The 14361-nt window shown below is 40.1% G+C and overlaps 1 protein-coding gene across 1 annotated transcript; it reads right to left on the bottom strand.

Moving 5' to 3' along the window:
* Positions 1-889: 889 nt before the first annotated feature.
* On the bottom strand, positions 890-13300 carry LOC131983059 (myosin heavy chain, fast skeletal muscle-like). The gene is made up of 39 exons (XM_059347632.1): positions 13100-13300; positions 12692-12835; positions 12432-12588; positions 12280-12307; positions 12085-12196; positions 11901-11993; positions 11722-11785; positions 11540-11638; positions 11348-11451; positions 11126-11264; positions 10856-10974; positions 10622-10771; positions 10364-10534; positions 9965-10268; positions 9580-9656; positions 9404-9491; positions 9201-9318; positions 8970-9093; positions 8729-8865; positions 8347-8602; positions 7896-8138; positions 7610-7786; positions 7349-7494; positions 5690-5780; positions 4997-5386; positions 4748-4874; positions 4530-4648; positions 4063-4259; positions 3797-3980; positions 3541-3706; positions 3186-3310; positions 2779-3087; positions 2490-2693; positions 2280-2405; positions 1980-2150; positions 1737-1841; positions 1548-1643; positions 1245-1376; positions 890-1009 (listed from the first exon to the last, which is right to left on the bottom strand). Exons 1-39 carry the CDS (start codon positions 13298-13300, stop codon positions 992-994), a joined length of 5811 nt encoding a protein of 1936 aa, XP_059203615.1. The 3' UTR covers positions 890-991.
* Between the last annotated feature and the right edge of the window lie 1061 nt (positions 13301-14361).

Genomic DNA, 14361 nt, shown 5'->3' with positions numbered 1-14361 from the left:
CTTATTGTCAGCACTGAATAAATAAGGAGCCGGACTGGGTGTGTTGATAATGATGGTTGATAACGGTGACATTTCCCCCGAAAAAATCAGCAGCCCCAATTGTTTAACGGCAAGGAGCTGAAAGTGACCAATCCATGAAAACGATAGCACTAGGCTAATTCAGCGGCGTGATCGTTCTTTTGCCAACTCTGGTAAACCTGAGGCTGACGCACATGGTTAAAACGATATACGGTTTGAAGATAAGAAGTTAGACTCTAGTTTCGCACCACTTCATTATTTGGAAACTCAACATGATCATTTATATTAGTAGTTAATGTGAAATTTTGATAGAATGCTAGCCAAAAGCCGGTCAATGTGGGAATCAGTGACGCTAGCTGTTAGCACTGCTAGCTAGCAGCTTAACTTCGAGCAAACATGTTTGTCTGTTGATTTTTGTGATATTAAGTTGGGAGTGGGCTCTCCCACACTGTTTAATCCACAGCAAGTTTTTTCTCAATGACACAAACTTTAACAGAAATCATCAGTAGATGCCATTTAGAAGTTTGATATAAACTATAGGCTGGAAAACTGAAGATTAATGTGATTATTTTTGCAGCACAGCACTCTATGTTTCAAGTTTTTTAAAAACAGTATGTCTGCCGTCTGGCCTTTTCTGTTTCCTTTCCCATCGAGATTACTTGAATTTTAAGAAAGTATATTCTTGCAATATGTTCAGTTCTGTTACATGTGATAATTTCCCAGATCAGAGATTGCTCTTTCCATTAAATAATCTACAATCTACTGTCAATCAAGTCAACTGATGCAGCTTCACCTAACTGCTGTTTTGAACACTGTGCGACTTTTAAAAATAAAACAGAGATTGAATAACACAGAGTTGATATTATTAAACAATGACAGTACAGTTTATTGACATTATAAGAAGACATTCAACAGCTATAGGTCATATTTTTTGATGAATTCAATCGAAAGGCTTCAGAGGGAGGTTGTTTCTTCATTCAGCTTTGTCAGACTAGAAATAAAAAAGCAAGAAGAACAAACATTTCTTAGATTTTTTTTACCAGCATTTGAGCTATAGGCTATATCTCTTGTGGTTATGCAGGTTAATTGTATATGTGGCATCAACCATATTATTGAAAATGCAAATAAATGGTAAAGAGTTTTTACTGATGTACTGGATTAATTTAAAGTAATTTCACTTAAGTGCCCACTCATTTTCAGTAAATTGTGATCACATGAATAATTACCTTTCCAGCATCACGACTCTTGACTCTCAACTTGTTGACTTGGGATTCAGCGATGTCAGCGCGCTCCATAGCTTCTTCCAGCTCATGCTGAACTTTCCTCAGTTTGGACATGTGAGTGTTGGCCTGCTCCTCCTGTGAAGGGATTAGAGTGTTATATATATATATATATATATATCTCCTCCTGTGAAGGGATTAGAGTGTTATATATATATATATATATATATATATATATATATATATATATATATACATATATATATATATATATGAGTTCCTATACCTAAGAACACAAAATTGACTTACAGCCAACTCAGCCTGTCCCTTGTAAGCCTTGACTTTGAGCTGCAGCTTGTCCACCATATCCTGAAGTCTGACATTATTCTTCTTGTCCTCCTCAGTCTATAAGGATAAAAAAATTGTTACCATTGAAGTTCAGTGACAGAATCAAACCCTTAAGAACTCATTATATTTTTTAGTTTGATTATTAATTACCTGGTAGGTCAGCTCCTTCACTCTCCTCTCATATTTGCGGACACCTTTAACAGCATCAGCTCCACGTTTCTGCTCAGACTCAACTTCAGCCTCCAGTTCACGCACCTGTCACATTATGATGAATATTACATCAAAAATATTAGTACAATAGTACAAAAGTTACATTTATTCTATGCATCCAATGTGCAATTTACATTTTAAACCTCATATATTAAGAGCATTAACAATATATACAGTGCATACCCTGGACTCCAGTTTCTGGAGCTGCTTCTTTCCACCCTTCATGGCGAGGTTCTCAGCCTCATCTAGACGGTGCTGCAGGTCCTTGACTGAGACCTCCAGGTTCTTCTTCATCCTCTCCAGATGAGCACTGGTGTCCTGCTCCTTCTTCAGCTCCTCAGACATCATGCTGGCCTGAAATAAGGACAGTTTCAAGTTAAAATGATGAACGTATTGACAATGATTGTCAAATGTAAGCAAGTATTTGGAGGAGTTGCATTTCACATAAAAAAGACGATAACACAAATAAGGACATAAACTCACATCACTAATGGCCTTTTTGGCTTTCTCCTCAGCATTTCTTGCTTCCTGAATTGAATCATCCACTTCACTCTGAACCCCGAGTAGGTCAGCCTCTAGCTTCTTCTTGGTGTTTATGAGACTGGTGTTCTGAATGTTTGAGGAAAGCCATGTTTAATATGATAATTTTTAATATATTTTCACTAGTGTTGCAGTCAATCAATGACAACAAACCTGAGAGTGAAGAAGTCCAACACGTTCATTAGCATCAGCCAACTCCTGCTCAGCACCTTTGCGTCCTCTATCTGTCTGCTCCAGAGAGGCTCTAAGTTCATCAATCTCTGCCATCATCAGGCCATTTCTGCGCTCCACCATGGCAACCTGCTCCTTCATGTCTTCCTGTCCTCTGACAGCATCATCAAGGTGCAGTTGGGCATCCTGATGTCAAAGGGAAAATACAAGTTTACTTTTATTCCATCTTTCAGTTGTTGTTTTTTTCTTTTATCTATGAAACAAACCTGACCTTGAGCTGTCCCTGGACATTCCTCAGTTGTTTCTGAGACTCAGCAGCCTGCCTGTTGGCATGGCTCAGCTGAACCTCCATCTCATTCAGGTCTCCTTCCATCTTCTTCTTGATTCTCAGGGCATCATTCCTGCTCCTGACCTCAGAATCCAGAGTGCTCTGCATGGAGTCAATCACCCTCTGGCTGTTCCTCTTGATCTGCTCCATCTCCTCATCTTTCTCTGCCATCTTTCTGTCAACTTCACCTTTGACCTGGTTGAGCTCAAGCTGAACACGAAGAATCTTGGACTCCTCATGTTCCAATGAACCCTTAAGAAGTTACAAACATATGAAAGGTTAGCATTCCCAGAATCAAAATTTTAATAGATTTAATCACAAGTGGTCCAATATTGTAATCACAATTTTACCTCAGCTTCCTCCAGTGCTGTCTGAATTTCAGACTTTTCAGTCTCCACAGTCTTCTTGGATTTCTCTAGCTCATGGATACTCTTTCCACTCTCACCAATCTGTTCAGTCAGGTCTGAGATCTCCTCTACAGAACAGTTAAAAACAAAATATAGTTAACAGTGACTGCAGGAACCGGTCTGTTCCACAAGATATAAGTTAAAAGTTAAAGAAAGATTCAATTATTGTGATTCAAGCTCAGAGTAGACAAAACATGTGTTTTCACATTTAAAAGGTATCAAAAACGCTCTGTGCAAAACACTACAGTTGTGAACATCAGAGAAGTAAAAATGTTAAATTTTAGTGCTATTGACATACGCTGCAGGCTTTTGTTTTCTCTCTTCATGGTCTCCAGATGATCCAGAGCCTCCTCATAAGAGTTCTTCATCTTGAACAGTTCAGTGCTGAGAGAGCGAGCCTCCTTCTGGGCTCCTTCCAGCTCTGCTTGGCTTTCCTCATACTTCTGCTTCCAGTCTTCCAGGACCTAAGATTGTAAAGATTTATTAAACAGTTAATTACACAAGTATCTGTTTCTTGTGATACAACTGGTTTTGATGACCACTTAATAATTTACCTTATCAAAGTTCCTCTGCTTCTTGTCAAGGTTGGCAGCCAGAGCATTCGCTCTCTCCACATCAACCATGAGGTCCTCCACCTCACCCTGCAGCCTCTGTTTGGTCTTCTCCAGAGAGGCAGACTTGGAGTTCACAGCTTCAATGGTTTCCTCAGCATCCTGCAGGCGCTGGGCAAGCTTTTTCCTGTAAGGAAAAAGGATTTACTTGTGCTTAATTGGACAAAACTGAAAATTATATATCTTCAAAGGAAAATGGTTTTATGTACTTTGCCTCTTCCAGCTCCTCAGTGCGCTGGATAGCATCAGTCTCATATTTGCTTCTCCAATTAGACACCTCGTTGTTGGCCTTGGACATTCCTCGCTGCAGCTCAACTTTGGCCTCCTGCTCTTCCTCAAACTGCTCTCTGAGCAGATCAGAGTCATGGCGGGCTGACTGAAGAGCATGGGCCAGGGCGTTCTTTGCCTATAGAACATGACAAAACATGTGTAACTTAACTATGAAGCAGACAGAGAAAATGTAATTGCATGCGTAGCATCAAGTAATATTGATGTTTTTCCCATTGATCTGTAAGAAGGTAATTCCTTAAGAGTTTCAGTGAGCAATAGCAATATTTCTGTATGGATGTTTTTGCTGTAGGACTGTAGGTATGTTTTAATGACTATATTTGGGAAAAGGATAACTGAATTTAGCCACTGTTAAAAGCTTAAAACGGGGCATGAAAATAGGGTTTACCTTCACTTCCTCCTCAACGAGCCTCTTAAGCTCCTCAATCTGCTGAACGAAAGCCTGTTTGCCTCTGGTCAGCTGGGACACAAGGGCCTCTTTCTCTTCAAGCTGGCGAGCATACTCACCTGAATAACAAAATGTGTCATTACTGAATATAACCATCCCCCATGGATACTAATAAGCATGCTGAAAGTTTTTTCATGACAGGGTAACAGGTGACTTACCGTTCTCTGTCTGCAGTCTGGCCCTTTGTGCATTGGCGTCATTCAGCTGTCGAACATTCTCATCATTTTTGGCTTTGAGCTCACTTAACTGGTCCTCAAGGGTTCTGCACAATTTCTCCAAATTGCCCTATAAACAGCATTTCTGATTAGTATTTCCCTAAACCTAAAAGTACTGCCTTAGTAGTTACTATACACATTTTCAGAGAATAATAACAGGGAATCCCTCACCTACAAAAAACCCCCACTCACCTTTGATTTGGAAACAGCCTCCGTGTTGCCGGAGAGGTCATCAATCTCCATCTTGTACTCGCTCTTCTCCTTCTCCAGCTTCTGCTTGACACGCTGCAGATTGTCGATCTGCTCTCCCAGCTCTGCAACACTGTCAGCCTGCTTCTTGCGGAGAGCTGCTGCAGTAGCTTCATGCTGGAGGGTTGACTCTTCAAGATCATGACGCAGCTTCTGGAACTCAGCCTCGCGCTTCTTGTTCATCTCAATCTGAGAGGCTGTTGCTCCACCAGCTTCCTCGAGCCTCTCACTGATCTCCTCAAGTTCCCTGGAGAGGTCAGACCTCTGCTTCTCTACCTTAGCTCGAGCAGCCCTCTCAGCCTCAATCTCTTCCTCCAGCTCTTCAATACGAGCCTAGATTTAACAATAATAATATCAAGGAGGCTTGTTAATGTAAAAATTGTATTATGAATTAACTCACTATGCGTGATGAAAGTACAGACCTGAACACATCCCCATGTCAATATTGACGCATAGTTATAGCACCCCACTACCAACAGGAAGTAACATGTTTTACACTTTGATGTACTGCTCAAAGATGGTGTACCAGATCCACCTCAGATGTGGTCAGACAGGTCTCAAGATGTTGATGATGCACTGTTGTGAAGTTTGTGAATTTTCATTAGCAATCATATTCATAATCATGAAATATGTTACCTGGAGTTCCTTGATCTTCTTCTGAAGCTGAGCACCAAGTGACTGTTCTTCCTCAATCTTGCTGAGGAGCTGGCTGGTCTCGAAGTCCTTTCTGAAAGAGGAGAAGAAATACATATTTTGCTGTTATAGTTGACTAATCATTATGTTCATCATGGCAAAAGTAGATTATAATATTTAACAACTAGAAAATCTCCTCTGGGGAAATTCTGAAAGGGCCACGGGGGCTACTGCCGGTATGTGTACACTATGATGAGATTCTTCAGAGATTTCAAACTATGCCCTTTAACCTCAAAATGTGTGTGTGTGGGTGTGTAGCGAAAATCGCATAAAGTTACCTGTGTGTGTGTTTGAAGCATATGTATGTGTGAGGAGTGTGCGCGCTTACGCGCGTGTGTGTGTGTGTGTGTGTGTGTGTGTGTGTATCTGTAACTGTAATCACATCAAACAACAAAGGCAATCAGATCAAAGCAATCAACAGAATTGACTGGCACCTGTTCCGGCTCAGTGACAGCAGAGGTTTACAGACTGGAATTTCTGGCCTCGAACAGAAAGCATTTTTGGCAAAACCATAATACCTATCATTGACCCGACTTCACTTTGAGCGTCCTGAGTTCTTCCTGAACGTCTACATATGTTTGTTTTTTTAAGAAAAATGAAAAAATAGCTTTGTTAGAGCAATCTAAAAAGCTGTTACATCTCCCTTTTTTCCGAAATCTTCCTGCATTTTTAATATGGGAGCCAATGAGGCTGTTGGTGCGTGTTGGTGGTGCATCTGTGAGTCCTACGCCCAAACTATAACTCTGACAGCTTTACCAGAGGATTGTGAGTGAGAAGACAAATATTCCTAAATTTCTATGTATAGATTATCTCTGTAGAGTGGAATTTGCGGCCTGGAGCGCAGTTTTCCAATTTATTTTTTGACAATTTATTCTCTCCCTCTACACTCTGGAGATGATGTCACACACTGTGACACGAACATTCCGTGCAATACACACCCATTATAATCTCAGAATTTCTCCAAAAATGATCATGGTCATTGAACAGGGATTGATAAAAAACTATATGACCTATCGAAACGTGGATTAATACACCGATACACAAGACTTGTGTCTACTGTTTAAAGTTTAAATGGAGTCTCTAGGTTAAATTATGCCGGAGAAGTAGACGTTTAAAAATCTCCAATTATTGTTCTCTTTTGCTCATTTTTTTAAAAGATTATTATTTTGGCATTTTTGTTGCTTTATTTATAGTGACAGAGAGAAAGGGGGTGATAGAGGGGAAGACATGCGGCAAAGGGAGCTCAGGCCGGATTTGAACCCGGCTCCGCCGCAGCACATGGTATACATGGCAAGCGCTCTACCGGTGTGAGCCACCGGGACGCCCTTTCGCTCATTTTTTGTCGGCTGTCCCATTCATTTCAATGCAAAATTTTGGGCAGTTTTTCGCGACTTACGTCATGAAAAATTTGTATTCTGTAGAGAAAAGTAATAGCACACTGATCCCGATCAAACCGCACGTTTTGATATATAATTTGTCCTGCAACTCTTCAAGTTGTAGGACTAGTAGCGGGATGAAGTTGCGTCTGGAAGAGGAAGAAGAAAAAATCCACAGTATAACAGTAGTGCTCGGTGCGATTGCCCCGAGGCCCTAATAACTTACTTCTTGAGTTTTTCCTCAAGTTGCTGCTTGTCATTTTCCAGATCCATTACGGATTCCTGGGCCAGTTTCAGATCTCCCTCAAGCTTCCTCTTTGCTCTCTCAAGGTCCATGCGGAGCTTCTTCTCTTGCTCCAGGGATCCCTCAAGCTTTTGAAATCATGTTGAGGCACATATTGTTTTGAATTTGTATCATGAAATGAAAATATCAAAAAACATAAATTGCTTGACAGGACTAATGCCATGAAAAGGTGCATTTCCTTACATCATCCACTTGCTGTTCCAGCTTTGTCTTGGCCTTTGTCAGAGTGTTGACTTTGTCTTCCTCTCCCTGGAGATCATCAAGTGTTTGCTGGTGGGACTCTTGGAGGGCTTTCTTCTCCTTCGTTAACTTGGCAATAGTCTCATCTTGAGATGCCATCTCCTCTGTTAGGTTTTTCACCTAGCAGTTGCACAAAAAGGCACATTTAATTGTGGCCCAGAAGCTATGTATCTGAAAAAGGAACAGTCATATTTTACTCTTTTGAAGATGAGACTTAAGTGAACTGTACCTTGTTTTCTGTGGCATGTTTCTCCTTCTCCACTTTAGCCAAGGTGAGCTCCAGGTCGTCAATGTCTTTCTTCAGCTCAGCGCATTCATCCTCCAGCTTCCTCTTTTTAGCAGTCAGCTCTGCATTTACTTCCTCTTCATCCTCCAGTCTCTCAGATGTCTCTTTGAGTTTGCCCTCGAGCTGGATCTTGCTCTTAATGAGCCCTTCACATCTTTCCTCAGCATCTGAGAGGTTGTCTCCTTCCTACAGTGCATTTAGAACAAACAATATATTTCTTTGTTATTTTGTAATTATTAGCAGGTTAGTATTAATTTAGTTAATGTTCAATTTGGCAAGGCAATCAGAAGACATGGGAAGTATGGGGCCTCTTCTTATCCCACCTAGAAATCTGAAAGTGTGAGCAGCAGTGTTTATTGTTAGTGAATCATACTTTCTTTTGGTTACTACTTACTGATGCCACTTGGAGTTGCAGGTCATTCTTTTCCTGCAGCAGGGACACCATCTTCTCCTCCAGTTCTTTTTTCTTTGCCAGAGCAGTAGCAAGGTCTGTTTTCATCTTATCATAGTTCTCCTTCATCTGCTGCAGCTCCTTCTCTGTCTCAGCACTCTTCAGAAGAGGCTTGATCTTGAAGTACAGTTTCAGCCATGGCCAGTTCTTCACATTCATGAATGAACGAACATTGTACTGGATGGAATAGATAGCTTCCCTGGAAAATAAATATAGATAAAGTGTCATATGTACTGAAATGTGATTTTGTAGAACTACTAAGGATGCAATTTCACAAAAAAAGCTTTACAAAATATTTATAAATGGCACTGTATGAGAATCCTACCTCCTTTCCATCATCTTAACAAACTCCTTCCTCATAACATATCCTCTGCAGAGAGCCTGAGTCATGGTCACCAATGAAGCAAGTTTCTCATCTCTCATCTCCTCCAGGGTACCCAGCAGACCAGCTTTGAAGAACACCTATGTTGTCAAGTGAAGATATCACATCAGAATCAGTCATCAGTGCAAATGGTTACACCAGGACATATATGTGCCATAGCTACTGATATTGTCCGTGTATATACCTTTGTGTGGCCAAACTTGTACTGAGTGTGGTCGACATCAATGGAGCCCAGCAGCTTCTCTGAAGCTTTCTTGTTGTCAATGAACTGTCCCTCAGGGATGACACTAGCATTCAATACTTTGTATCTGCAAAATAAAACAATGTTGTTACTTAAAATAACCTCTCGTGTTTCCTTGATGTCTTCCATTACAATAACTTCCATTAACTTGCTTATATTAAACACTGCAGTCACCTCTGCTTAAAGTCAGCGTAAAGGATTCTGCTGGGGAAGCCCTTTCTGCAGATTCTGATGCCTTCCAGCACACCATTACACCTCAGCTGGTGGATGACCAAGAAGTTCTCCATAAGACCTACACAACGCCAGCAAATTGTAATTAAACATCTCTTAACATTATATTACACATAGTGTAAAAAACTTTGTTTTTCACTACTCACCTGGGGTCTTTGTTTCATTTGGAATCAAGCAACGGACAAAATGAGGGTGGGTGCTCCTCAAGTTGGTCATCAGCTTGCCCAAGTTCTCCTGTGGATCATCAACACAAGATAATACATCAACTTTATTTCAACATGAGGTTCAAAGTTGTTATCCAAAGATATGAAACAATACATACTCTGAAAAGAGCAGACACAGTCTGGAAGGAACCACCCTTCTTCTTGCCACCCTTCTTGCCGCCAGCAGCAGCAGCATCTGTTTCACAAGACAAAACAAAATAACTCTGTGGTAGCTGTTTAATCATTTAATCCTCTTCTCTGTGAAATCTGGATTCAATGTGGAATCAATTTTCATTAATTAGCATATAACCACGAGAAGTTATCAACTTCTCTGCACTTCTGTTAACATTATTAACTGAGCAAAGCTGTCAATAGCCATTATTGACATGACAACTTATACAATGTTGCTTACTATGTTTAATGGTAGAAACAAGTTAAGCAGGTTAAAACATCCATACAGGATACACAGAGTTTCTGAATAATTTGCTCACTCGTATTTCTTACCCTCAGCTCCATGAGCAGCATACAGCATGGCCAGCAGTTTGTTTGAAGCTTTCTGGTAAAGCTGTACAACTGAGTCATTCAGGGGGTCCTTGTTCTTGTCCAGCCAGCCAGTGATGTTATAGTCCACTGTACCGGCATAGTGAACCAGGGAGAAGTGAGCTTCAGGCTTGCCCTTCACAGGCTTCGGCTTCTCAAAGGCCTTGGTCTTGCCAAGATGCTGATCATGCAGCTTGTTCTTGAACGTTGTGTCAGAGGCCTTGGGGAACATGCACTCCTCTTCAAGGATGGAGAAGATGCCCATGGGCTGAAAATAGTTTTTCATTCAGCATATTTTAAAAATATAACTGGGGGAAAATAAGTCCGCATAAATCAAGGAATCACATTTACAGAAGTACTTACCTTCTCGATAAGCTCAATGCAGGCAGCCAAGTCCATACCGAAGTCAATGAACTCCCAATCAATACCTTCTTTCTTGTACTCCTCTTGCTCCAGGACAAACATGTGGTGGTTGAAGAACTGTTGCAGTTTCTCATTGGTGAAGTTGATGCAGAGTTGCTCCAAGCTGTTGTACTACAGTATACAGGTAGACAATAAGCTGACCAGACAGGATGTGTTTATACATCACCATTCACCATTACTGATGTTTTTGTAACTCACATCAAAGATCTCAAATCCGGCGATATCCAGCACTCCAATGTAGAACTGTCTTGGCTGCTTTGTGTCCAGCATCTCATTGATACGGATGACCATCCACAAGAACATTTTCTCATAGATGGACTTGCACAGAGCACTGACAGAATTGTTGACCTAGATACAAGAATTGAAGTATGGTAATCTTTCTGAAGAAAATTGTCATATGAATATGCAAATATTTCCTAATTTTCTTCTTACCTGTGGCACGGTTTGACCTTTGGTCACCATCTCGTTTCCAACCTTGACTCTTGGGTAGCAAAGAGCTTTCAGCATATCAGCTGAGTTCAGGCCCAGGAGGTAGGCGATTTTGTCGGCCACTGATGGAGAGAAACAGAAAAAGTACTGAATACACAACTTGTAATATTTATTACATATATATATATGTGTAATATTCTACGCTGCAGAAAGGTTTTGAGTACTAAGTCTGCATTAACTTGCATGATGTAAATGTATTATTTTTGCAATTACCCTCAGTGCCATCAGGTTCAGCCTGCTCCTCACGCTGCTTCTGCTTGAATTTCATGTTGCCATGATGCATCACAGCCCCAGTCAGCTTGTAGATGCCCAATTTCTCTTCAGCACTGAAGCCCAAGATGTCAATTGCACTCTGCAATACAAATGAAACAAACTTATTTGTTTGGGAAACCCTTTCCCCAGTATGCTATCTAATCATCTAAATTATTATCTTACATCTGTTGCGTCATACTCCTCCACATCGTTGATGCTTTTGACAGTGATTTCACCCTGACTGATCATATGGTAGTCATAGGGATTGGTGGTGATCAGAAGAGCCTCTAGAGGAGGACAACAGCAATTCATAATCAAACATGTCTTTTTGTTTATCCTGTTTTTCTTTTATATCAAATTGCTGTGATTACATACCCACAATCTCAGGCCTGTGGCCAGTCATCAGCTGATAGAAGATATGGTAGCTCCTCTCAGCAGACAACTGGAAGGTCACACGGGACTTCTCCAGCAGATCTAAGAATAACAAATTTAGTTAAATTACACTATTACCTTATAATGTAATACTTTTGTCCAAGCCCACTATGATTCAAACTTACATGTTTCAATATCAGCTGAAGCCAGCTTGCCAGTAGAGCCAAAGTGGATTCTGATGAATTTACCCTAGAAAGTCAAATCATTAATACCATCACATTTTGTAACTCAGCAGCAGCAGCAGCAACAACAACAACAACAACAACAACAACAAAAGTCTCAGGATATTTCCTGCATTACTTACAAAACGAGAGGAGTTGTCATTCCTCACAGTTTTGGCATTACCATAGGCCTCCAGCAGAGGGTTGGCTGCAACAATCTGATCCTCAAGGGAGCCCTGCAAGAAAAGATTTGAGTTACATGAGCAAGAGACTATCAAATTTATTTTCCTTTGACAAAATTTCTTTGTAATGAACAAAAATTTTTACCTGCATTTTGCCAGGTACTGGCTCAGCCTTCTTAGCTCCGAGAGCTGCAATTGTTGCAAAGTACTGGATGACACGCTTGGTGTTGACAGTCTTTCCTGCACCGGATTCTCCACTGGGAAATAAGAGACACATTTTCAAGATTCAGCTTCATTACTACAGATTTTATAAAGATTTAACAGTTTCTTTTATACTCACGTAATCAGGACAGACTGGTTCTCACGATCTAAAATACAAATATATAAGGTTCACTTGAGTTCCATTTTTATTGTTAATTCAACAAGTTTTTAGTTTTAGGCAACTTTTCCTTCAGCGTATTTACATGTTAGCACTAGTAACTTTGATCTTACCAGTGAGCATGAACTGATAGGCATTGTCAGAGATGGAGAAGATGTGGGGAGGAGCCTCAATCCTCTTCTTGCCTCTGTATCCTGACACAACTGCAGAATCGTACACAGGAAGCCACTTGTACGGATTCACGACCACACAGAACAACCCAGAATAGGTCTGTAATAGCAGAGACCATAACTTAGTGTTAACATGTATTAAATAATAAATAAACTATTTTTACAAATAGTTATATATATAATTTATTATAGTGAAAACTTACATAGATCATCCATGATGCATAACGCTCTTTGAGGTTATACAACACACAAGGCTCATTGAGGTGGGTCATCATGGCCATGTCCTCAATTTTGTCATACTTTGGAGGGTTCCTGGGATGAACTTCATCCTCTTTTACAGTGAGGGTCTGAATAGGAATGCAATAACATATATATTTTACCAGGAAACCAATTCTATTTATTTAAAAAAAAAGTGAATCAGATGAATACATTTGCTCATAGTGTGAGTTTGAATTTTAAGTAAAATGATAAATTAATAGTTCTCTAAATGTTATTCTAATGTTATTTTTTAAATAAATGTTCGTGATTTTAATGTCATCCTCATGTACAGAAATAGCCTTAGATATAATTTGAAAGTTTTGTTTTAAAATGTAATTTAATGAATCACCTACCTTTCCAGAATCTGTCTCAACTGTGGCTTTTCCACCCTCTTTCTTCGTAAGTTTACCCTTGAGGTACATCTCTTCCTTATCAACCACAAAGTAGGCTGTTTTGGCATCAAATGGAGCAGTCTGAGCCTCAATCCTCTCCTTCTCTGTTTTTCTGAGGTATATGGCTGCAGGGCCATAGCACGACATCTCTCCGTCTCCCATGGTTATACCTTTAGTGGAGCCTGAAAAAAAGAATTCCGCAATATTGTTAACCTATCAACATAATAAAGCTATGGCTATGGTATCCAGCTGGAGGTTGAGATTTTATATTTTCATGGTGATTTATATATTTTTTATTACCTTAGCTTGTTCCAAAAAAGAATGGGTGGTGAGTCTCTAGAGGAGTCTCAAGATGCTATAAACAGATGATTGAACATGAATACAACAATTTGATTCAGTTGTTTCAGTGTGTCACTGTGATTATGAATTTAAGTTACAAATGTTTACTCAATGTGAAGACAGTTGAGGGTAAAGATGACAACATGTCTTTAAAAATTATATTTAAAGTGTAATCAGTGGAATTATTCAAATTCAATATATTTTCATCTCAACTGCCCTCCACAGTCAGAGACATGGTATTGCTCCTAATGATAAGATGAGATAAGATAAGATAAGATAAGATAAGATAAGATAAGATAAGATAAGATAAGATACACTTTATTGTCCTTGGAAGGAAATTTGTCTTGGACTCCAATGCTGTCATATAAAAAACTGCTTTACAGCAATAACAGTACAGGTACTGACAATACATACATATAGGCCACAGGCCACATATAATACACAGTATACAAGAAACAGTGCAATGCACACATACATACACACACCCGCCCAAACCCTCCCTCGCCCACTGTATTATACCATGGGTCATCATGATCAATAGTACAATTGCACAGTTTGTTTGGTCCTGGGGGCATTTAGGATCTTAATTGAGGTGGGCACAAATTAATTCCTAAAACGGTTCAGCCTGCAAGCGGGGACTCTGAAGCGTCTACCTGATGGTAGGAGCTGGTATTCTGTGTGCAGAATATGCGTCTGGTCAGACAAGATTTTCTCAGCTTGTCTGAGCACAGACTGCTCGTAGATGGAATGCATGAGGAGCAAGCAGACATCCCATACCTCAGAATACTCTCTAACACCGCCTGATAAAATAAAAACATAACTCTCTGGTTGACCCCAAACACCCTGAGTCTATGCAGGAAGTACAGTACATAAAGTACATATAT

Source organism: Centropristis striata, chromosome 13, assembly GCF_030273125.1.
Source record: "Centropristis striata isolate RG_2023a ecotype Rhode Island chromosome 13, C.striata_1.0, whole genome shotgun sequence".
In the NCBI taxonomy this organism is placed as follows: domain Eukaryota; kingdom Metazoa; phylum Chordata; class Actinopteri; order Perciformes; family Serranidae; genus Centropristis; species Centropristis striata.
The sequence above is the reverse complement of the archived record's forward strand: the minus strand, read 5'-3'. Positions and strand labels throughout refer to the sequence as shown.

Coding starts and splice junctions, on each gene's coding strand:
- LOC131983059 (XM_059347632.1), bottom strand. CDS start 13,300: ATGGGAGACGGAGAGATGTCGTGCTATGGCCCTGCAGCCATATACCTC. Junction 12,308..12,431: donor CTATCAGTTCATGCTCACTG/GTAAGATCAAAG, acceptor TTTGTATTTTAG/ATCGTGAGAACCAGTCTGTC. Junction 4,260..4,529: donor TCGTTGAGGAGGAAGTGAAG/GTAAACCCTATT, acceptor CATGTTCTATAG/GCAAAGAACGCCCTGGCCCA.